General features: G+C 43.9%; 1 protein-coding gene and 1 long non-coding RNA gene across 4 annotated transcripts in view; one reads left to right on the top strand and one right to left on the bottom strand.

Moving 5' to 3' along the window:
* Positions 1–25420, bottom strand: part of LOC309363472 — a 171976-nt gene that overhangs the window by 17691 nt on the left and 128865 nt on the right. The window lies entirely within an intron of this gene.
* On the top strand, positions 3681–23571 carry LOC309359336 (SUN domain-containing protein 2-like). Of its 3 annotated transcripts, none has more exons than XM_081892864.1 (14): positions 3681–3836; positions 4622–4710; positions 5232–5342; positions 6216–6358; positions 10079–10195; positions 12739–12840; positions 15239–15310; positions 16717–16780; positions 17900–18026; positions 19546–19624; positions 21132–21235; positions 22604–22771; positions 22950–23045; positions 23408–23571. In XM_081892864.1, exons 3-14 carry the CDS (start codon positions 5233–5235, stop codon positions 23519–23521), a joined length of 1296 nt encoding a protein of 431 aa, XP_081748990.1. In that variant the 5' UTR covers positions 3681–3836; positions 4622–4710; position 5232; the 3' UTR covers positions 23522–23571. The 3 variants fall into 3 exon arrangements, with proteins under 3 accessions (XP_081748990.1, XP_081748988.1, XP_081748989.1); XM_081892862.1 differs by having other exon boundaries at positions 4622–4748; XM_081892863.1 differs by having other exon boundaries at positions 4622–4748; positions 5229–5342.

Raw genomic sequence — 25420 nt, 5'->3', positions numbered from 1 at the left:
TTCTGGCACCTCTCTGGTGGGCGCCCTTGCCATTCTCAGAGAACGAGGGAGGTGTTCATGGTGAGTTCCTGAACCTCTTTTTTTGTGTGGAGAAAAATAGTACTGGATGTAAAGCTGAACCCAGGAGCACTTCCACACTTCTACGTAGAGGCCTAATTTCCTCCACAAAATCTTATTATCAAATAATGGAGGCATATAATTTGGACAAGAAAATTGGCTTCCAGGTGGAAAAATCAAAATTGGAAACAGAACTGTTAGATCCCAAAATTAAGACTCTGTCAAGGATGTATAATCTGCTGCTGAAATGGAATACTCAGGATAAAACGGTGAAATCCGCTATGATTAAATGGGCACAAGATGATAGACACAACATTATGTTGGCTGACTGGGAACAGTTATGGACCACAGGTATGAAGTTTACGGCATGTAATGCCTTAAGAGAGAATATTATGAAAATGATATACAGGTGGTACATGACACCAGTCAAGCTTGCAAAAATATATCATTTGCCTGATAATAAATGCTGGGAATGTAAAGAGACTGAAGGTACATTCTTTCACCTTTGGTGGACGTGCCCAAGGATTAAGGCTTTCTGGGAGATGATTTATAATGAAATGAAAAAGATATTTAAATATACCTTCTTGAAGAAACCAGAGGCCTTTCTCCTGGGCATGGTCGGCCAATCGGTGTTAAAGAAGGATAGAATTTTTTTTTATGTATGCTACAGCAGCAGCAAGAATACTCATCGCAAAGTATTGGAAGACACAAGATCTACCCACCCGGGAAGAATGGCAGATGAAGGTGATGGATTACATGGAACTGGCGGAAATGACGGGCAGAATCCGTGACCAGGGAGAAGAGTCGGTAGAAGAAGATTGGAAGAAGTTTAAAGACTATCTACAGAAACATTGTAAAATTAAGGAATGTTAGAAGGATGCTGGAATGAAGTTATGTGGTTTTAGCAGTAATGTTACAAAGGAGTATGTAAAAATGGATTGTTGACAGGTGAGAATGTAAAGTTACAACATATTAAGATAAATTATTAAGATAAAAATAAAGATGGAAAGGATTTGCTGAATTAACTAACTGAACTAGAATACAAAAAAGGGAGGTGTGAGGAGGTCAAGGAATAAGCAAATGAAAGATAAGATATGGAAAAATTGGCTTGTTTTTAATTGTTTTTATTTCTCTGTATTTTGTATTTTTTGTTTTATTTTCATTTATTTTTTGTAATTTTTTGAAACTTCAATAAATATTATTTAAAAAAAAATTCCTCCACAAAATCAAGCCTGCTGCGGTTCCTTTGTGCTCCTGGTTATCTCGCTTATTGGGTTCTATTTTCCCTCTTGAATTGGAATGGCTGGCTGTTTGAGACAATTAAACATTAAATAAGTGTGCCGTTAATTAAAGCATAAAACTAGCTTTGAGGCATATTTCTACAGCTGTTTGTCTGGGTGTTTCAAATGAGATTTTCTCTATATTTGGTTACTCTCATTATAAGGCAATATATTGGAATTTTGGCGTGACTCACAACAGATCTGTTGCTGGTGAGTTCAAAGAAAAGATTCCTAAAACACCGTTAAGAGATAATTGAAGTTTTTTATAATGTTGGTCCATTCAGCCTGGGAATGCACAGCTTAAAAAACAATCTTATTACACACAAAGTTATTCAATGATGTGCAGTAAGAACTCCTACAGAGATAATGTCTCTCCCTCCCCTTTTAAACACTGGAGTATAATCACAAGAATATATTTTATACGGTTGTCTGAAAGGATGGCCGAATCAAAAACAAACAGCAGATTTCTCTTGTAGACTAATTTGCTGTGCAGCTACAATGCTGCGCTCTCTGCTTTGAAGAAGGTTGTGTTGTCTATGTCAAATTCTCCTTTCTAAACCATGAAAAAAACCTGTTGCTCTTTTAATGTTCTCATCTGGACTGCTTCATACCCTCCAAGTATCCCTACTTTTCCAGGGACAGCCCCAGAATTATGAAAGCCATCCCAACTTCTGGTTTGATCCCGGAATATCTCCACTCCCTCTGCCAATGCCGCCTCTGCTGAGCTCGGGAAGGAAGAAGAGCTGGAACCCCTATTTGGGGACTTCCCTGGCTTTTCTGGCCCAAGTAGGACCAGTCTGGATAGTTGGCCTTGGTGAAGATTTGACGTTTTCTCCCCCCAAACAGTTTTTGATCTGGGTTTCTACTGAAATGAGGCTGCATTTTAAGTAGTATTTTACTCTTGTTTTTAAGTTGTATTCTAATCAATTGTTTTTATACCTGATGTTAGCTGCCCTGAACCCAGTCTTGGCCGAGGAGGGCAGGGTATAAATAAAATAAAATAAAATAATATGGGCTTATCCTAGCCTTTGTTTATCAGAACATCAGAGTCCTGTTGGATCAGACAAGAGGTCTATCAAGTCTAGTGCCAGATTCCTTGACTGGAGAACCAGATGTCTATGGGAAGTCCACAAACTCACCCGAGGGCAACAGTCATCTCCTACTGCTGTCCCTCAGCTACTAGTATTTTGAGGCAGGCTGCATCTGATCCTGGAAGTATCCACATGATTCTTGGTTTTCCTGTTTTTCACTCTGCACACATCCTTCCTCAAGTCTTGGTTTTTGCTGTCTTCCACCTCTTCACCTAAACCTTCCAGTTAATTTAGATAGTTGTGTAAGTTGCCAGACTTCCTTCATCCAATCCCTATTTGTCTCAGAGCCACCTCCCATTTGTAGCTGTCAATTGGCTCCTATTGATAGGTGAGAAATTATTTCTCAGCCTTTTGTGTTTCTGAAAAACACACCTCCACTGCCTATGGAATTCTCCCCAATGTGATCTCTGTGGTTTATGGGCCACATTAATACACGCAATACTTGAAACGTGAAATCTAAGGCCACTGACCGCCTCCCACCCGCATTCCCGGTAGCCATCAAACATCTCACTTGAATGTAAACCATGTTAGTTGTAGTCGGTTATTTCAATAGGAGCCAGCTTTACAGAAGTAGAGGACACCTTATTTAATAAATCTCTTTCCAGCTTCCATCAATTCCAATAGCTTGGGTCCTCCGTATTGTAGAGGGTGCTTTCTTCTTTCCGCTGCCTCATGACACGATGATTAATCAATAGGACCATCATGAATGTACCGTCTGTGCAACACCTTCAAACAACAAAAACACAACATAATGTGTCCTTAGTCAGTTGTCTCTCAGTGCTGGATCTCCTTTTCCTTAGTACTCCATCATAGTTGACGATACACGGTCTACTCTTTCTTGTCCGGGCTGATAGTTAACACCTGATGGCTGGGAGGTTATTTTTAACATCTTCCAATGGGATATGCCTGTTCTTATTATAGTTCACTCTACCAAACCTGTTGTTAACTGCCCTGAGTGTTGGGAAGAGGCCGAAGAAGAGAGGAAACAAATTAAGTAAATAAAAGGCACCCGAAGTTTAATGAATACTAAATGGAAAAGTTGCCATGGTGTGTCCAGGGTACCAATGATAGGAGAGCCAAGAGCCAATATTGATTTCCAGATATATATGATGAAGGATTTTCTTCCTAAGTGTCAATGACACAGTGCAGCTCTTGGGGTTCCTGCATGACCTCACACCTGGTGCAGTGTTACCAAAGTGAAGTCGTTTATGAGGTCATTTTGTTTTACTTTCAAACTGTTTCATAGGAGGCCTCTATATATGCTGCCTCTCAGGGATGAAATACATGCAGTTTGTATCCAATCAGATACATTGGAATCACTTCCCTTTCAGGACATAGAAGTACCACATTCGGATCTCCTTGATTGATGTTACTGAGGTCAGGAGATGAAGGATTAGGCCATTGTAAGGTCAGTAATACGTCTTATAGAATTATTTGTAATGTTCCTTGTGATAGTGCAATGAAACTGTAATGGGTTATAGGCGGGTCCCCCTGGACTTGGGTGGGTTGGGGGTTTTTATGCAGTTGTATTCTGCAATAATGGGACACGGGTGGTGCTGTGGGTTAAACCACAGAGCCTAGGACTTGCCAATCAGAAGGTCGGTGGTTCGAATCCCCTCGATGGGGTGAGCTCCCGTTGCTTGGTCCCTGCTCCTGCCAACCTAGCAGTTCGAAAGCACATCAAAGTGCAAGTAGATAAATAGGTACCACTCAGGCAGCAAAGTTATCGGTGTTTCTGTGCACTGCTCTTGTTTGCCAGAAGCGGCTTAGTCATGCTGGCCACATGACCAGGAAGCTGTACGCCGGCTTCCTTGGCCAATAAAGCAAGATGAGTGCCGCAATCCCAGAGTCGGTCACGACTGGACCCTTTATCCTTACCTATTCTGCAATAATAGTGTGTTAGTGATGGGTTTATACTATCCACACAGAATTCTGCTTTATTAGTCGTTCTGCTTCTCCAGTTTTGCCACCCAGAGGGTAATCTTGCGCTTTAGCACAATGAAAGAGGGGCACCTGCCCCTCCTGAAACTTTTTTTTGGGGGGGGGTATAAAAATTTGCATGATTTCAGCAGGAAGCTGTGCGACGTGCACCAACTCCAAATGAACCCATGGAATTCCTTCAGCCCATTTCATTGATTTTGGTTCACAGTGAAGGTTGAAATGATTTATTTATTGCTTGGTTCTCGTTTGCAGGGAGTCGGTGAAGAACATTTTGTTGCTCTGCTCAATTCTGAGATTTCACCATACGTTTCCCTCACCATTCCAAGCCCATCTCCGTAGCAGTAAGGACCAGAAACTGGCTTTTCCAACGAAGTTAAAGGTGAGATATATTGGGGTGTTGATTTCTGCACACGGCACTATTCCCTGCTGTGGCACAGCAGGCCCACAAAAGGTGAATATCCTTCGCTGTGGTTTGTCGCTGCCCATAATGTGATTCAGTTGGATCGCAGTTCTGGATGCGTGAAATCACATTTCATGTGTGATATGGCTGATGATGACCTTTAAAGCCCTAAACGGCCTTGGCCCAATATACCTGAAGGAGCGTCTCCACCCCCATCATTCTGCCCAGACACTGAGGTCCATCTCTAAGGGTCCTCCCACCAGATGTCAAGGAAACTATCTGACCTTTAGAAGACATCTGAAGGTAGCCCTGTTCAGGGAAGTTTTTAATGTTTGATGTTTTATTTTGTTTTTAATGTTCTGTCGTGAGCTGCCCAGAGTAGCTGGGGAAACCCAGCCAGATGGGTGGAGTATAAATAAATAAATAAATAAATAAATAAATATAATTGATCATGTTGAGCAGGATGACCATGGAATGCCACAGCGAAAGGATTATACTGGAACGGCGCAGTGAAAGATTGGCCATTCTCCAAAGGCTGAAACCCATTTCGTACCGCGAAACGGGAGTGAGGAGGTACAAGGGAGCTTGGGTAACATGTTGTGACCTGGTTTATGTAAGAATAACATTGTGCGGTAGCATGCTAGCATTTCAGGCTATGTGGAAACGGTTCGTGTTCTTCCCATTGCTCTTTGGTTCAGGATTCTGCTTATACAAGCAATGCACCAGAGCTGGCACTGCATGATGGAATCATCTTAGAGGCAGGTTGCAGTTGGGTGGGTTTTCGTTTCGGTTTTTTTGGAAGATACAGAAAAAGTGAGGAAATGCCAAAATGGACAGATTTGCTCATCCCTAACGGACTCGCAGTGGATGAGCAAATCTGTCCATTTTGGCATTTCCTCCCTAACTGACTCGCAAGGGACACGGGTGGCGCTGTGTGTTAAACCACAGAGCCTAGGGCTTGCTGATCAGAAGGTCGGCAGTTCAAATCCCTATGACGGGGTGAGCTCCCGTTGCTCGGTCCCTGCTCCTGCCAACCTAGCAGTTCAAAAGCACGTCAAGTGCAAGTAGATAAATAGGTACCGCTCCGGCGGGAAGGTAAACAGCATTCCGTGTGCTGCTCTGGTTCACCAGAAGCGGCTTAGTCATGCTGGCCACATGACCAGGAAGCTGCACGCCAGCTCCCTCGGCCAATAAAGCGAGATCAGAGCCACAACCCCAGAGTCAGCCACGACTGGACCTAATGGTCAGGGGTACCTTTACTTTACCGGACTCGCAGTGGCTCTTTGGGGTTTCAGGCAGGGGGTCCTTGGCAGCCCTACCTGGAAACACCAGGATTTGAACCCGCTTCCTTTGGCAATGCAGTCATGTACTGCTGAGCCATGGGTTCTCCTCCCTGTAAGGTCCCCTCTCTCGCCACAAAAAAACCTTTGAGCTTTCTTTTCTCAGGGTTTTCAAAAGAATCCGCAGAAAGCGCAACTCTCTTGCCTCAGAAGCAAAATGGGATTCCAAAACCTGGAAGGAGACTTGCTCCCAGAAGAGTTGGGGGGCGAAAAGCAGTGGATCGGAAGACCTGATGCAGCCTTGCTGTAGTGAGTGTGCTCATTGGCTAAGTGAAGTGAGGCCTTTGGTTTAGCTTGCCTTGTGCATGTTCAGTGTGTATCATAGCATCGTAGAGTTGGAAGGGACCCCAAGGGTCATCTAGTCCAACCCCCTGCGACTCAAGAATGTGTGGTTGTCTCATAGGGGGTCGAACCTGCAACCTCGCCGTTATCAGCACCATGCTTGAACCAACCGAACTGCAGTTTTGTTTGTTTGTGTGTAGCACACATGGCATTATTCGGACATCGCGACATTTAATTCTGCTCCCTCAGTGGCCAAGCGAGACACGGGCATGTCACTTTAAATCGTAGCTGAGCTTAAATAAAAACTGGACCACGTGAATTGCAGCAAGCTTCAGCAGATCCTCTTAGGGATCCAGTTTATTAACTACAGTGGTACCTCTGGTTGAGAACGGGATCCGTTCCGGAGGCCCATTTGCAACATGAAAAGAGCACAACCCGCAGCGGTGCGTCTGCGCATACGTGGTTGTGATTCGCTGCTTCTGCGCATGCGCATCATGTCATTTCACACTTCTGCACATGCGCAAGCAGCGAAACCCGGAAGTAACCCTTTTCGGTACTTCCGGGTCGCGTGGGATGTAACCAGAAAGAACATAACATGAAGCGGACGTAACATGAGGTATGAATGTACAGTGGTATCTTGAGTAACATATGCTTCAGGTTACATACGCTTCAGGTTACAGACTCCGCTAACCCAGAAATGGTGCTTCAGGTTAAGAACTTTGCTTCAGGATGAGAACAGAAATCGAGCTCCGGTGGTGCAGCGGCAGCAGGAGGCCCCATTAGCTAAAGTGGTGCTTCAGGTTAAGAATAGTTTCAGGTTAAGTACAGACCTCCGTTACGAATTAAGTACTTAGCCTGAGGTACCACTGTATTGCTATAGGACAGAGCCCAGTTTAATGGGGTTTTGACATATTCTGAATGTTACGTTGTGGGTGAACATATCAGACGACACAGCGATTCTTCAAACAGCTCTTGTTTATTCACAGGCCAGGACAGAACTGAACTGAAGGGTTCAGTCAGCCTGCTTATATAGAACTCCAGTACAATGTAACTGTAACAATTTTCTAAAACTATCCAATTACTCAACGTCACTTTCGATCCCTTATTTGCATAACTATCTACAGTATCCCCCTGCTGGCCCAGGGTGAGAACTTCAGTACATAACACTGAATGTCACAGAATCACAGACTTGTTGAGTTGGAAAAGAGCACTGCAATGCAGGAATCTTTCACCCAACATGCAGCTCAAACCCATGATCCTGGGATGAAGGGTCTCGTGCTCTAGCAACTGGTTGTTCTGGCTGAACCACCAGTTAAAAAAAGCTCTGTCCCGATCAAAGCTTATATAGTGGCTCAAATACAGCACACAAAGAGTCAAGCATTCTTCTACATACATTGAGAAAGGCTACAGGTCATGAGAAGTAAAACACGCATGGCTCCATACTGGCAACCTCACCCCCACAATTACCTTGAGGTGCCCCTTATCTGCTCAGGCCATTGGGGTCTCAGATGTCCTCCTTTATCACTGTTTCCTCAGCAGCCAAGCCTTTTAGAGGGTTGTTGACATTCCTGTCCTTATCTGTTCCTTGGAAGCTCTCAAGGCGATTGCGGGGCTAACTCACGGCAGACATAGCAAAACATCTTGCCGTTTGTGCCACTTTCAGGGTCAGATAGGAAAGGGAATGCAGCTCAGGAGTCATAAAATGCAGGGCTGCAAAATCAAGCCTAATGCCAAAGGTTCGATACCATTAATATCGGAACATTAAAAGCAAAGCAAAAAAACCAAACCCCTGGTCTCTAATTCCTTGCTTCAAAGTGGTAAGAATGATATTGTAAAACAGCATCCCCCTTGCAGATTGAGATTCCAGAATAAAAACCGGTATGCATAAACCCACAATGCAGCTTTGCATTCCAGACCCGAGTTTGATTCCTGTCCGGGTTTTCAGAGGGGCTATGAAAGATACAAAAATGTACCATAATGCAACATTTCCACTGAGCGCTGAGATATTACAGTGATGTTTGGTGGGTGTGCTTAGGACATAATCCTCAAATCGGCATTTGGAATTGAGTTCAGCTTCCCACAACACTTGCTTTATGGGGTGAAGGAGATAAGGCCTAAAGTAAACACTGTGGGAAGCGGAATGTGCAATATGGTATCTTGAGTGAGTTAGCTCAAATGCTGTGCCATACTAGTCTCTATAGCTTTATTCTCTTTTTTTATTCTCTTTATTCTCAAATTATAAGAAGGCGGTTAATTTAAATTTTTTTTACTGCAAACATTACAGTGGCATCTGGGTTCTCAAACTTAAGCTGTTCTGGAAGTCCGTTCCAAAACCAAAGCGTTCCAAAACCAAGGCGCCCTTTCCCATAGAAAGTAATGCAAAACAGATTAATCCGTTCCAGTTTTTAAAAAACAACCCCTAAAACAGCAATTTAACATGAATTTTACTATCCAACAAGGTCATTGATCCATAAAATGAAAGCAATAATCAATGTACTGTACTATAAAATAAATAAGACAGTATTGTAGATGATAAAAATTAAAATTATTTTTTTTCTTACCTGCATTGATGATAGTCATTGTCCATTTCTGCAGTCACACAATCAATCAATTAATCAGTAGCTGAACTGTGTTCTACACAGTCACAAAAACAAATTAACCGAAAAAGCCTCAAAAACAAAAACACAAAATAAATAGCAGAAACAAAAGTGCCAAACTTAATCCGTTCTGGAAGTCTGTTTGACTTCCGAAATGTTTGAAAACCAAGGCACAGCTTCTGATTGGTGCAGACGCCCTGGAAACAATAACCAACAGCCACAATGGACATTCGGCTTCCGAGAAGCATTCAAAAACCAGAACACTTACTTCCAGGTTTTCGGCATTTGGGAATCAAGGCGTTTGAGAACCAATGCATTTGCTTTCATGGTCAAATTACAGCTGGAAAAAGTGATTGCTAGGAGGGCAGGGCTTGGAAAACAGTAAGGGGATTGGGGAAAGGGTTCAACCTCCCTGCCATGTGCAGATCAGGGTGCGTTTTCTGAAAAATGAAGTGGTCGAGTTCACATGTAACGCTAAACCTTGGGTGGGAGACCTTTCTGGTTTGGGTTCCAAAGAACGTTCGCAAACTGGAACACTCACTTCCGGGTTTGTGGTGTTCGGGAGCCAAAACGATTGAGTTGCAAGGCGTTCGACTTCCGAGGTACGACTGTACTGTCTTGTTTTCCTTCTGCAGCTCCTATCTCGAATCCTGCCCATGATTTCATTTGACTATAGTGTTTTTTCAAATAGTCCACAACGGGCATCCATTCTTCTATAAAATGTTCGTTATTTTGATCCCTTAATACTGCTGTCAGCTTTGTAAATTCCATGTAGTCCATTACTTTTTAAAAGCCATGTGGTTGTGGTGGTGAGACTGTTCTGAGAACAGCACTTGGTCTTGCTTTCGTTCTCTATGTGGGGAAAAACCGTCCCACTGCACTTTCGGTGGTCTATCTGCCTTGAGCATGTGAGTCCACAAGGAATGCAGTCTTTCTCCTGCTTTTCCCACGGCAGACCTTTAACCCGTGTCTGGGGAGGACAACTCATTTCTTATCAACTTGATAGTGCATGTTATACAAATCCAAAGCATCAAGCTCTTCCTTGATTCCTCTGGACCTCTGTGCTAACAATGTCATCTGTCTCTAATAGGTAAAGACTTGCCTGATCAAAATCCTCTAATTGCACGACGTTGTTTTGAAACTCCTCCACCGATGGAACCCAATGCTAACATCGTGATGTGCCCTGATCAGAAGCCACTTGTTCTAGGTATGTTTGGATCTTGGGTGCATTTTATCTTGAAAAGTAAGCTAGCTAGCAGCAGCAGCAATATGGCTCCCTCTAAGCTCCATTTAGGGATGCGGGTGGCGCTGTAGTCTAAACCGCTGAGCCTCTTGGGATTGCTGATCAGAAGGTTGGAGGTTCGAATCCCCGTGACGGGGTGAGGTCCCGTTGCTCGGTCCCAGCTCCTGCCAACCTAGCACTTTGAAAGCACACCAGTGCAAGTAGATAAATAGGTACTGCTGTGGTGGGAAGGTAAATGGTGTTTCCGTGCGCTGCTCTGGTTTTGGTGTTCCATTGCACCAGAAGCGGCTTAGTCATGCTGGCCACATGACCCAGAAAAACTGTCTGTGGACAAAGGCTGGCTCCCTCGGTCCTGTAAAGCGAGGTGTGCGCCGCAACCCCAGAGTCGTCTGCGATTGGACTTAACTGTCAGGGGTCCTTTACCATTTTAAGCTCCATTTGGAGATGGGGCACATGACCTGTTGAGAAGAGGCACAGAGGTCCATGATGGAAGAGGACTCTGCATGAGGCAGTCAGAGACACAGTCCTCCATGCGGTAGCTGTTGAGCATTGCAGTCAAGGATGACTTCAGCTTTGAGGGTGTCCTCAGCATGGTGTTTTCTCCATGGAGGGCATCCTCCAATATTACTGATGGGCTTGTTGCCGAAATTAATATTGCTCCATTTGAAGCAACTGGAAGCATGAGAACTGACTCCTTTTGGAATAAATCATTGTCCGGACCCATAAAAGTATTATTCAAACTTTTACTCTAAAATAGAATACATCAAATGTATAGCTGTTCTCTTCTAATTGTGGAACTGAAGTTGGCGAAATGGAAGGAGCTAGTACCTTTTGGGGCCTCAGAGAGCGTAAAGCGAGTAAGTGAGCGTGTTTCTCAGTCTTACCTGCTGTAGTTCCTGGATATGTGGTGGCACCCCAGGTATAGAATGCCCTTTCTAGAGAGCATTAACTGGGGCCTACACTGTTGGCAGTGTACACTTGAGAGTCCCATGGACTGCAAGAAGATCAAACCGATCCATTCTGAAGGAAATCAGCCCTGAGTGCTCACTGGAAGGACAGATCCTGAAGCTGAGGCTCCAATACTTTGGCCACCTCATGAGAAGAGAAGACTCCCTGGAAAAGACCCTGATGCTGGGAAAGATGGAGGGCACAAGGAGAAGGGGACGACAGAGGATGAGATGGTTGGACAGTGTTCTTGAAGCTACTAACATGAGTTTGACCAAACTGCGGGAGGCAGTGGAAGACAGGAGTGCCTGGCGTGCTCTGGTCCATGGGGTCAAAAAGAGTCGGACACGACTAAACAACAACAACACTGTTGTCATTTCAGTTATTCCAGAGATTCATGCTATGGGCTGACAGTTCTTTTCTCCCCTCCCTTTCGTTTCAAAATAGTGATATTGTGAAATAATAATAACTAACATCCCTTTATTTATTTTCCAAGTATCTAAGGTATTTTAAATTTTCTTCAGAAAACCTTGCCTTTATATATAGTTGGCAGTCTGCAAACATTAAAATGACTGCATTTATACATTATTATATATATTTTTAAAATAGATGTGTGAGATGTAAGTATATGTGCATTGTAAGTGCAGTTTGGGAAACTGTGTTTTATTTCAGTTAGCTGAACGTTTTAAAGTGTTTTTCTAGTACGATGATTGCAAAGAGCAGCATGTAAGTTGCTTTCACATTTACCTTGACCTATTTTGCCCAAATACTTACTCGACATTTGAGACCTTTAAATTCTTTTAACAATTCCTACCCTGTTCTCTCTCTCTCTCTCTCTCTCTCTCTCTCTCTCTCTCTCTCTCTCTCTCTCTCATCCTGAGAACTTGGTTCTAGGGTGGTCTATAAATATTGCTAAAAAAAATAAATGGAGGAAATATAGAAAATGGGAAAGTAAGAAATTGCAAGCCAGCCTTAGGAAGCTACTTTGCCCCTCAGGCCCAGTAATGTATACTCTGATTGACAGCATCTCTCCAGGGTCTCGGATGAAGAAGAGCCTCTCTCATCACCTGATCTCTGATCCTTTTAAATGGAAGGTGCCAGAGACTGAGCCGCACTCCTCTTGTGTGCAGAGCATGTTCTCTGACGCTGAGCTACCCTTGGCCTTTAATAGAGATGCTTATTGAGGTGGGGACGCGGCTGGCACTGTGGGTTAAACCACAGAGCCTAGGGCTTGCTGATCAGAAGGTCGGCGGTGTGAATCCCCGTGACGGGGTGAGCTCCCGTTGCTCGGTCCCTGCTCCTACCAACCTAGCAGTTCGAAAGCACACCAGTGCAAGTAGATAAATAGGTACCACTCTGGCAGGAAGGTAAACGGCATTTCCGTGCACTGCTCTGGTTCTCCAGAAGCGGCTTAGTCATGCTGGCCACATGACCCGGAAGCTGCTCCCTTGGCCAATAAAGCGAGATGAGTGCCGCAACCCCAGAGTTGGTCACGACTGGACCTAGTGGTCAGGGGTTCCTTTACCTTTACATTTATTGAGGTGACGTTTTATTTTTGATAGTTATAGAAGTGCAGCAGATGAAGAGCTACAGCAGCCCATCTCTCCTCGGAGCCGGGACACAAGTGAGAACCAACCCAGTTTCTCTTGCCTTCCAACATGCAGGTAGGTTAACTGAGTAGTTTTAGAGAAGAAGTGGGGGAACCTTGGTCCAGCTGGATGTTGTTGGGTGATAACTCCTTTGCCACCATCCCTGATTATGGACCATTTGCTGGTTGGGATAGATAGGAGTTGGGGCCACAAATTCCCTACCCCTGGTTTAGGGAAACAGGGAGAGCATGCATCTTCTCAATGTTCTGCCCTTAATCAAGTTCTCTAATTTGAAAAAAAACAACAATGAAGATCATGGCCACTGGTCCCATCACCTCCTGGCAAATAGAAGGGGAAGAAATGGAGGCAGTGAGAGATTTTACTTTCTTGGGCTCCATGATCACTGCAGATGGTGACAGCAGTCACAAAATTAAAAGACGCCTGCTTCTTGGGAGAAAAGCAATGACAAACCTAGACAGCATCTTAAAAAGCAGAGACATCACCTTGCCAACAAAGGTCCATATAGTTAAAGCTATGGTTTTCCCAGTAGTGATGTATGAAAGTGAGAGCTGGACCATAAAGAAGGTTGATCGCCGAAGAATTGATGCTTTTGAATTCTGGTGCTGGAGGAGACTCTTGAGAGTCCCATGGACTGCAAGAAGATCAAACCTATCCATTCTGAAGGAAATCAGCTCACTGGAAGGACCACAACCTTCCCAAAAGACGAATATTGCATGCATTGGTGGATGTATATGAGAACCATCAACAGTAAACTGTTTGTGTGAACAGGCTTCAACAGGCTTTAATTGGAAGTATAAACGCTCATTTATCTTCAGCTGGACGAAAGGATGAAAGAAGTCTGTGAACTTGAGAAGGAACTGATAAGGTTCATTACTGATTCATCTTCAGTTCGACAGACCACGCTTCTTCCCAGGCTCAGAGGGAAGATGGTGAAAACAGGTTATTTATTGGGATGGTGATTTCTGCAGCTGTTGTTAAAGTTGCAAAACAAAGCAGCATGGGATGGAGAGATGGAGAAATTTATGAAACAACAATGGGCTATTGGCTCCGCCCAAGGCATGATGGAGAACAGCAACAACCAGGAAAAGAGAGACATAAAATTTTACAAGGACAGGAAGAAACATCACGGACAGAATAATTGCCACACACAGGAAGAACAAGGGTATAGAATGCGTCTATACGAATGGAAGTTGTTAATATTGCAGTTGTTGTACAAGGGATTCTTATTTTGACCAGAATGTCGTTGAAATTAGTCAGATTTTGCAATGCAGAAATAAAGAAAATAATCACACCATCAAATCTAGCACACGGCGGGGGGTGGGGTGGGGGTTTGTGCATCTAAATTATATAATTCGGTATTTGAATGATTGGTATTAGTAATTGTATTATAATTTGGCATTGCTATAATGGGGCTATTATTGAACGGTAATTGAAAATTAATAAAATTATTATCAGAACAGGCTTCAAAGAACAAGCTTTGAACTAAGATGAAATATTTTCACTTGGAGAACAGAAATAGAGAATTAAGGAGAATGATTTCTAGACCTATCTACAAGAATTCTGGCTTGCTCTTCGCCTTAAGGTCCCTGGGTGCGTTATAGCAACATAGGATTGAATCCAGGGAAGTCATCCCAATTGTGCAAGAACTTCTGCTTATGTGACTGAACTTTCATTTCCTCTCTTCCCTCTGTGCTCCCCCAAATCTGTTTTGGGTTTCACCCCAACCCTTCAGAGCAGATTCCTTTGCACAAGCAGAGGTCCTTGTGTGAACAGGACAACTTTTTGTTATTATTATTATTATTTATCGAATTTATATATATGGATACAATCCATAACATATAGTTATAGAAACAGGTAAATCAATCTCAGTTAGGGATATTGGCCAAGTCAGATAAAAACGGGAATGGGAGCAGAAATTGCCAGTGCTTGCTCATTGGTCCCACATCTGGAACGGTAATATATCCAGTGAATATGATCCATATTTTCCGTAGTTGCTATCAGCCCACAAATGAGACATAATTTATTACATTATCTAATATCTACACAAATCACATAAATTATGTAATTTTGTCATAGTGGGCAACAAGACAAATAATGTACTTCTTAGCAGAAGACAAATTGCAGCAGAGCAGAAACAGTGCTGCGTGTGACAACTACAGGACTGAACAAAAAGTGATGCCCTCTTAGACCCCTAGTCGCAATTATAAAAACAAGCAAAACTGTTCCACCCATCTCCTTTCTACCTATAAAGGATGGGACCCTTCCTTTCCTAAGTAAACAAATCCTAGATAAATAAATAAAGCCAAAATCTGCAGCAATGTTGATACAGGAAGACAGCATACATAGACTTGCTTGCTAATGTTTGCCTTTTTCAGGCATATACATGCTCCATTTACAATTGCTCAGAAATCATATATTTCCATGATTTCCACTTGAATTTATATCTTCTCAGGAGACCATCCAAGGCCTGTCATGAAGATGTTGGCTTTTCTGACCCTAATATTCTTGTTGGGCATCTTTTCTGGTATGTTCCTCAAAGAGCTAGCCTAAGCACATTTTGTTGTTGTTATATAACCTGCAGAATATATTTGTGATGTGCATTTATTTGTAATGTGTATCAAATATAGACTGCTAAAAACGGATCCATTGAGACCTTGACTTCTACTAAGTCACACTTATGTGTGCTGTATGTCTATGTGCATGCACACACAAGAGTGAATTTGGCTATGTTAACATTCAATGGGTATGTAGTCTGTGTACACAAATCGTAGAGTTTTACAAATCAACAAGGATATCCTTTTTCACACAAACACTTGTACCTGTGTTCAGCATAACGTGAACAAGTCTACTATTGCCATCTTGCCCCTGAGGCCTATCACCAACCAACAGTCAGATTTGGATTAATTTTTCAGCTGCCCAGTGGATAGCCATGAGATGAACCCAGATTTCCAAATGATTTGGATCTTGCCAATTTTTGTTCCACTACAATAAGCATGCTTTACTGAATTCGGTGGATAAACGTATTTTCAACTGTGCTACCCAAGAGAAGAGACATAATACAATGTTCTGCTGATTAATTCTGATAAAAGTGTATGGGTTGTGGTTCGAGGACCCGATCCCCGCTTTGTGGAATGAAGACACACGGACATAGTGTATAAGGTTAATGGGCAAGAAAAGGCCACAACTTTATTGATTACATCAAGTGAGAAGGTATTGGCTTAGGCATTGGACCATGACAGATTGACTCCACTCACTCGGAGAGGGGTGAGCCTAAAGAGGGGTTATTCACCAGAAGGTGAAGCCTGTTGATGCTAATACAACTATAAGCTCTCCCCTGATGTCACTGAGGGTCGTGCCATGGCCCCCCGCCACACAGGCATTGGACAGGATCCACGACCGCCGGAGTCCTTTAACGGAATACCCAAATTTGAAGGGGTAGGCGATGGCCACATCTAGCTCTTCCACACACCAACAACACATTCCAATGCCTAACCGCCAAATACCAAGAAAGTTGTGACGATTGCTACGAGGCAGGCGAGAAAACCAAAAGGCCTAATGCCAGTTGGAAAAATTCCTACCAGGCCCCCTGGGCAACCTGGGCGACCAACCAAAGGTCCATAGCAAGGTCAAGCGAAAAGCTAAGCCCTAAGGGAGTGGTGGGTGGGTGACTCGCGACGGGAAGGCGAAAAGTGAGGCGGAATGGCTGGCGCCACGGTATCTTAAACCGCACTCCACGTCCCCTCCAAGCCGCCCGGTTGGGCGCTTACCTGTGGGCGTGGTGCGCCAGCCAGGAGAGTGGGCCAGGGGGCATAACGCCCCTGCGTGATGCATGAAATCGCGTCCCGCCCACAACACCTCCCCTCCTTGAGGAGGAGAAGCCTTTTCTGATTGGTTCAGAAAGCCATTAATGTGGTTCATGTTTCCTTCTAGGATTTCTGTACGGCTTGTGCAACCCCTCTGATACCTTCAAGCAGGTGATGAAGGTACAGCTGAGGTAAAATAGCTTTCTCAGTGGATGTACGGCACACCGTCATTTTGCATTCAGCCCGAGGCAAAAACACGCAAATGCATTTCGATTCTCTTGGATGAGCTTAGCAGAGGCAAAGATGAAAACCCATGCTCCAAAGATGGGGGCATGTGGCTCTTCAGTTCTTGTTGGTCTCCAACCAGCATCAGCTGCAACCAGAATGGTCCATGATCAGGGATGATGGGAGATGTAGGCCAGCCACATCTGTAGGGCCAGATGTTCACCACCCTTGGATAAGGCCAGTATGGGGGACCTGTGGGCCTCCAGATATTGCATTGTTCCTTACTATTGGCCCTACAGTCTAGGCCTGATGGAAATTTGAAGTCCAGTGCTCTCTAGAGGGCCAGGGGTTTCCCAGCTCTGCCATAACCCATGGGTTAGATTTGAATGGCGATATTTGTACCTCCTAAAACGCAAGCTGATAATTGCTCAGCAAGGCAGAAGGTGGTTCTTGTAAAAGTCTGGTGATTTCTACACACACACACCCCATAAGAAAGAAGCATGATTATACTCTGATAAAGATGCAACTCAGGTCCCGGCTGGCAACTCAACAGCAAGTTTGTTAAAATATAGTAGGAAGAGAGATTGATGTGTCTGCAACCTTGGGCAGGCTGCACACCGAAAGAATATTTTAGCACTGACCTACCTGTCAGTGTGAATGAAAAAGAAAACTGGTTTGTAGTAGGTGTTGTTTGGCAGAAAAGGCCCTCATCCCTCACTTGCAAGGAAAGGTGTCAGGAAGCAAGAGGAAATCGATGGTAAAACAAGGAATTAATACGGCTCTCCAATCACTGGCACAAGGCAAATGACCATTTTGATACGTCCAATATATAGATCTGGAAATTCAGATACAAATTCCCTATGATGTGTGACCCCTGGAAAAATAAGTCTAATATCTGTCCCTTTCTGCTTCTAAAATTTGATGATATTCTGATTTATTCTTTTTTAAAAAAGAGTAAATTCCCCACCCCCACCCCACAGGACCCTACAGCCACACAATCCATCCTCTGACCCCATGGTGAACTATTTTGCTTAGGCGTAAGCAATACTGTGGATATTTTGATTGTTTTGCACATTTCTGCTTAGTCGCCAGAATGAGGCCCTTCAGCAGAATCTTCAGAAACAAATCAGTACTTTCCGTCAGAACGTCGTTGGTCTCCAGAGTCTCGTAGATGCCCTCGGAAGTGTCCATGGACACTGGGAGTCCCAGAAGGTGAGGGTCACCTGAGCTACAATTTATTTATGCTTCTGATTTATAATAACTAATTATCAGTTATCACTGGCTAGCAGTCAATCAGGTAATACATCCCTCTGAAAGTGAACTGACCAATCAAATAAATTTGCCCACGTAAGCCAAGACGGGCACAATATGTTGATTAAAATGTCTTGTAACAGTTTTAGTCATGAAAAAAGACATTCAATTTGACCATCTCAGAAAAAATCTGCAGAGGCAATAATATTTTGATGGTGTTTATAAAAACAGTATTTACTAGAAAATCTTCAAAATCCAAATATTTCCCACACAGATCATATTGGTGTACATAGCCTACTGAGAATCACATACAATCAGGGATAATAAAAATGAATACTTTGTGATATAATTGATATGATGGTCTTTTTGTATTTATAGTGTCAGTGTTAGCTGCCTGTGTCCTTGTGGAAAGGTGGGATATGAGTTTAATAAATAAATGAATCCTTCACAGTCCTAAGAAATCACCCAAAGAGGAGAGCCTTGTGCTACTCTTATGAAGATTTTTGCAAAATGCCTTCTCTCCACAGTCAGCCATAAAGAGGGCTATAGGGCTATCAATGCTGGTAGAGGAAGAAGAAGGGGAAGAAGAAGAAGAAGAATTAATACCTCACTGATCTGGCTGGGTTGCCATCCATCTATTCTAAGTCAGCTCTGCTGGTTGTTAAGTTCTTGGCCCCACTCATGGTGGGATGAAAGTTAAATTTGTTGTTGTTGTTGTTTAGTCGTTTAGTCGTGTCCGACTCTTCGTGACCCCATGGACCAGAGCACGCCAGGCACTCCTGTCTTCCACTGCCTCCCGCAGTTTGGTCAAACTCATGCTGGTAGCTTCGAGAACACTGTCCCACCATCTCGTCCTCTGTCGTCCCCTTCTCCTTGTGCCCTCAATCTTTCCCAACATCAGGGTCTTTTCCAGGGAGTCTTCTCTTCTCATGAGGTGGCCAAAGTGTTGGAGCCTCAGCTTCAGGATCTGTCCTTCCAATGAGCACTCAGGGCTGATTTCCTTAAGAATGGAGAGGTGTGATCTTCTTGCAGTCCATGGGACTCTCAAGAGTCTCCTCCAGCACCAGAATTCAAAAGCATCAATTCTTCGGGAATCAGCCTTCTTTATGGTCCAGCTGTCACTTCCATACATCACTACTGGGAAAACCATAGCTTTAACTATACGGACCTTTGTTGGCAAGGTGATGTCTCTGCTTATGAAGAAAATAACTCAATACTTCTGGTATGGATGCACCAAAGTCATAACGTTCCTCCTCTACTTCCTCCACTGATCCCTGGCTGCTTTGTTGAAGCTTCTCCCTCACCACAACCCCCACTTCCAGACATTGTATATTCCTCACTTGGCCACATCAACCAGGGGGAAAGACTCAGGATGGGAGAAGAGAAATTATTTCTATAACCTGCAGTAATGGGCATGTGTTTGCATAGCTGCAGGTTGGCTCTCTCTCCTACACCTCAATTGTATATTTTTTTGTGACAGCATCTCTTCAAGCAATTGGGGGGCACTGCAGTGGAAAGCAATCAGATTGAAAAAGAAGACTTTGCCCTGAAATCTGCAGGTAAGAAGAGGGTATAGATGGAGTGGTAGACAAACACTAGGAGGCAGCAGAGCTTCAAGGGAACAGTGAGACAGACGGAGCAAGCGGGGAAGAGAGGTGGTGTTGGGGTGGAAGCAGTAGTGATATAGTATGAGGGGAGTAACTCCTCTCTTGAATCTGTTGATTTCTGGTGTGTGCAAATATTTATCCACTAGAATATTGGCTGCAGGCTTCTAACTTCATATTAATATGGAATACCCTCCAACATTTCTCCAAGGGAAATAGGGACGTCCTAAGGAAAAGTCATAGGGACGCGGGTGGCGCTGTGGTCTAAACCACAGAGCTTTGGGCTTGCCAATCAGGAGGTCGGCGGTTCGAATCCCTGCGACGGGGTGAGCTCCCGTTGCTCGGTCCCAGCTCCTGCCCACCTAGCAGTTCAAAAGCACGTCAAAGTGCAAGTAGATAAATAGGTACTGCTGCAGCAGGAAGGTAAACGGCGTTTCCATGCGCTGCTCTGGTTTCGGTGTTTCATTACGCCAGAAACGGCTTAGTCATGCTGGCCACATGACCCAGAAGCTGTCTGCAGACAAACGCCGGCTCCCTCGGCCTATAGAGTGAGATGAGCGCCACAATCCCAGAGTCCTCCACGACTGGACCTAATGGTCAGGGGTACCTTTACCTTTACCTTAAGGAAAAGTGGGACATTCCAGGATCAGATCAGAAACTGGGGTGGTTTCCATAAATCCGGGACTGTCCCTGGAGGGTCTGATATGGTATACAATCGCACCATTCTACTGTGTAGGCTTTACGGCAAAGGTAGGGCATTTCAGGTAGCTCTTCCCCAAATTACATTTCGGAAGGGAAAGGAGGGTGGGGGGAAAGGAAGCCCAAACGTGATGGAAGGCGGGTGCGGGGGGGGAGGAGAATCCCTCAGGACCAGACCAATCTGTCCCTCCCCCAGGAACCAATTTGGTGGGGAGGAAAAGGAATGGGAAGAGAGAAAGATGATTGAGTTATCAGAGAGGGAGAGAGAGAAGGAGAAGGGATGGTAGAAAGAGGAGAGAAACAGGCAGTGCTCCCCCCCCCGGGGATACTCAAGGGTATGCAGTACCGTCACCCCCAAATATTTAAAGTGTGGTACTTACTGTAACAATTTCATGGTGAGTACCGGCAGGTTTTTTTAAAAAAAGCCCTATAGGATTTGCTTGACGATCACACATTGTGGCAGCTACTGATACACTCAACAAAGGAAAATGAGAGGGATGAACCCTGTAGCAATGTATTTTTAAAAAACGAATAACGCGACATTCCATTGCCAAATGTTCATTCTAGGAGTTGTGGTGGAAGCAATGAAACAAATCCATATTGGAGGCTGTTTGACTTGAACTGGGAAACCCCGATAGACTTGCAGTTAGCACTTGCCAACTGTGATAATTTAATTCTGATTGGATTCTCTATGTTTCTCTTACTTATTTTTGATTTTGTGTGTGTGGGGAACCCTCCCTATTTAATGCCCTAATATCTGTAGGTGCATCGATCGTAAAATTCAGCAAAAGCTATGAAACGGGAGCGCAGGTTTGCATGTTGGGGCTGTGCTGGGATTATTCACGAGCGCCAGAGATGATTCTTGAGGTAGGAATCTTGGAAAGCAATGTTTGGGGTCCTTCTCAATTTTTTTGACTCCCTACCACTACCTCTCAAGCACCCAGCAGAGAAATCCATCTACCCTCCAGTCTCGATGGCATGGATTATTTGTACACCCCTATTTAGCCAAGAGCCCCCTCCCCCAAGCAGGAAACACTAATACACATTAAGACAAAAGAAATATACAGTAAAAGCACAACACATGAAACAAAATGATATAAAATAGTGGCAGGATTTTCAACAGCCAACATAATGCGGGTGAAATGGAATGTCCCTCTGATATATCATCCAAAACCTGTTTGAAGTCCATATCATGATATTGTTTTCATAATTTTTGACCTGGCAATATATTGTGAATAATGATGTTTGTGTGCTATGCAAAAAACACATAGAAAAACTGTGAAGCCAGCCAATGCCTCTACATAGCTTCATCCTCATTTCAGACATTGTGATATACAGTCATAGCTTGGATCCTGAACACCTTGCAAGTTGAACGCTTTGGCTCCCGAATGCCACAAATGCGGAATTGAGTGTTCTGGTTTGCGAACGTTCTTTGGAACCTGAACATCCGATGTGGCTTCTGCAGCTTCTGATTGACTGCAGGAGCTTCCTGCAGCCAATTGGAAGCCACGCCTTGGTTTCAGAACAGTTTGGAAGTCAAATGGACTTCCGGAATGGATTTCGTTCGACTTCCGAAGTACCACTGTATTGGCATATCACAATGTTTAGCTGGTGATATAGCACAATGCTGAAAATCAGTTATCACCCAACCCTACGGTTCGACTCTACATAGCTCCATCCTTATTTCAGACATCGTGATATATCAACATAACATGATGTTTAAAAAGTAAAGAACCCCTGACAGTTAAGTCCAAGCGCGAACGACTCTGGGGTTGTGCTGCTCATCTCGCTTTACTGGCCGAGGGAGCCGATGTTTGTCCACAGACAGTTTTTCCGGGTCATGTGACCAGCACACTAAGCCGCTTCTGGTGAAACCAGAGCAGTGCACGTAAATGCCGTTTACCTTCCCGCCGGAGTGGTACCTATTTATCTCCTTGCACTTTGATGTGCTTTCAAACCGCCAGGTACCAAAAGCAGCCTCTTAACACTCTTCCAATAGTTTTGCTTCCCAGTGACAACCAGATAAAGGTGTCCAGACACGTTGACCTCTGTCTTGTATTGGCTGCCAAAGTAGGGATAAACTCTTGTTTCCCCCAGCAGCACCACTGTTGGGGACTTGTAAAGAGTTACTTGAGTCTTTAGTGTAATTCGCATACAAACGACACTAATTTTCTGAATTCTCCTGATTTGTGTCTGCTGTCTTCTTGATAGGCATGAGACTGTTTTGTTTTTCAGCGGGATAACACCCCTGGGAATTGCTGGGCCATGCAAGGCTCTCAAGGCTATGTCGTCATCAAATTGTCCGAAGCCGTCTGCCCGGTTGCTGTGACCCTGGATCACATTTCAAAGAAAATTTCTCACACAGAAGAAATAACCAGTGCTCCAAAGAACTTCTCTATCTACGTGAGTAATTTCCCTATGATTTTCAGGACTTTGCATTGAGAAATTTTTAAGGTGGAAGTTGTTTTAGGTTTTTTTTTTAAAAAAGAACACTTATCAATGTTTGTATAACAACCTTTGGTTCATTTCTTTGAAGCCTCTTATCAAATATCTTCGGCTTTCCCCCTTTGTCTCTTCTCAGGGATTCAAAGATGATTTTGAGAAGGAGGAAGGGAGCTTTTTAGGGTCATTTGTTTACAAAATTGATGGTTTCCCTATGCAAACTTTCAAGCTGGAGGTATTATTATTATTATTATTATTATATTTCATTTCTATATTGCTTTATATTTTTAAGAAAAATCTCTAAGTGGTTTACAGCATATTAAAACATCAATGAAACTATACAGAATCAAACATTTCTGAAGAAAGTCACATATGGAGTATAGAGTCAAAGCAACATAACTAACAGAAAACCAAACTTTTATCTTAAAGATTTCAAAATAGAATATTACAAAGGAGGTCAACAGTGCCAGGTTCTGTGCCAGGTTCGTGCATGCTACATGGCACCCACAGTTGTGGTGCCAAGCTGGCACTCCTGCAACAAAATATACTTTACTGGAAGCAAACAGTAACCTTTTATTTATGTCCCTGTATTTTCAGAGAGAAAATTCAGGTAAATTTCAATACCTGCTCTTGAAGATTTTGAGCAACTGGGACCATCCAAACTACACCTGCATCTATGGGTTTCGTGTGTATGGAGAACGAATGGAGTGATGGAGTGATCAGAGAAATTCAGTATAATAAATACGGTACATCATAGCATATTTTTATTGTTATTGTGGCTTTTCGTTAGGGTTTCCAACCTCAGACCCTCTTGCTCGGTGGTCTGAGACAAAATAATAATAATAATAATAATAATAATAATAATAATAATAATAATAATAATAATTGAACTATTTATACCCTGCCCATCTGGCTGGGTTTCCCCAGCCGCTCAGGGTGGCTTCCAACAAAATATTAAAATACAATAGTCTGCCTTTCGGTTGTCTTCTAAATGTCTATAGTTGTTTTTCTCTTTGACATCTGGTATTATGTGAAAGTGATATTGGTATCCTTTGGTCAATCACTGTTAGGGAGGCCTCATTTCCCATTCCTCTCTGCAACACTGTTTCCACTCCACTGCGGTTTGTTTCCCACCAGACGCTGTGTTATTCATCTTGCTGTCTGCTGCGGCGAAATTATGTCACCTAACACAACCTACGTAATTAGTTACCTAAGTTATGTTATCATTACATGAAAGGTAAAGGTAAAGGGACCCCTGACCACTAGGTCCAGTTGTGACCAACTCTGGGGTTGCGGCGCCCATCTCGCTTTACTGGCTGAGGGAGCCGGCGTACAGCTTCCAGGCCAGTGGCCAGCATGACTAAGCTGCTTCTAGCGAACCAGAGCAGCACATGGAAACGGCGTTTACCTTCCCGCCGGAGCAGTACCTATTTATCTACTTGCACTCTGATGTGCTTTCGCACTGCTAGGTGGGCAGGAGCAGGGACCGAGCAACGGGAGCTCACCCCGTCACAGGGATTCGAACCGCCAACCTTCTGATCGGCAAGTCCTAGGCTCTGTGGTTTAACCCACAGCGCCACCCGCGTCCCTTATTATCATTACATTATTCGACCCCATTCATTTCAATGCAAAGGAAATGCAATGCAGATTGAGGGGGGTGGGGAGGAGGAGGAAATGTAATCGATTACCTATCGTTTGCAGACTGAAAGCGGCAACAGCGAATGCAGATCATATTTGCTGGGTTGATTTCCATGCTGGACATGGGACAAATGAGCAAAGACCGGCAAGTACAAACCCCTGCATTATGGTGCCATCAGCTTTTGTGTGATCTGGAGCTAATGGCACCAGATGCATGAAATGGGTTAAGCTGGAGGAAAAATGTAGACTGTGTGGCAAAAGGAAAGGGAATGCTAGATGTAACTCTAGGCACATCACAGTCTTATTTTCGAGCAGTGGCGTAGCATGGGTTGTCAGCACCCGGGGCAAGGCAAGTAATTTGCACCCCCTAGCCCGTGGATTTGCGCCCCCTAACCTGTGGATTTGCGCCCCTAACCCTAACCCCCAGATGTTGCGCCCGGTGCAGCCGGCCCCCCCTGCACCCCCCACGCTACGCCACTGTTTTTGAGCGTAATCCGTTCCGGAAGACCGTTTGAGTTCCGAAACGTTCGAAACCTGAAAACTCAGCACTGAAGCATCAGATCGGAAAACTCAATATAGAAAACTCAGTATGGAAAACTCAGTACGGAAGCCTGAAAACGGAAAACTCAATACAGAAGCCACGTTTCATGTTCGGCTTCTGAGGCGCATTCGAAAACTGAAATGTTTGTTAACGGAGATGTTTGGAAACCGAGGTAACGCTGTACAGAAGTCTGCCTGAGTAGGCAAGATGTATGCCCATGTATGTCAGTTAAAGGAACACTCTGTATGGAAGGGATTCTTTGGGAAATGGTAGTGTGCCCAAATGCCAAAATAGGGCAGAGGCAAGGTAATGATGCCATTCAGGGTGTAGGTGCAGAAGACATTCACAGTCATATGGGATGAGGGATAAAGTCCTTGCCCTGTTATAGTCTCACCCGGGCGTTGTTTAAAAAACACTTGATTTAATAGATT

The sequence above is a fragment of the Podarcis melisellensis genome (genome assembly GCF_964234715.1).
Source record: "Podarcis melisellensis genome assembly, chromosome: 1".
NCBI lineage: Eukaryota > Metazoa > Chordata > Lepidosauria > Squamata > Lacertidae > Podarcis > Podarcis melisellensis.
This window is presented reverse-complemented; position numbering and strand designations above follow the sequence as displayed.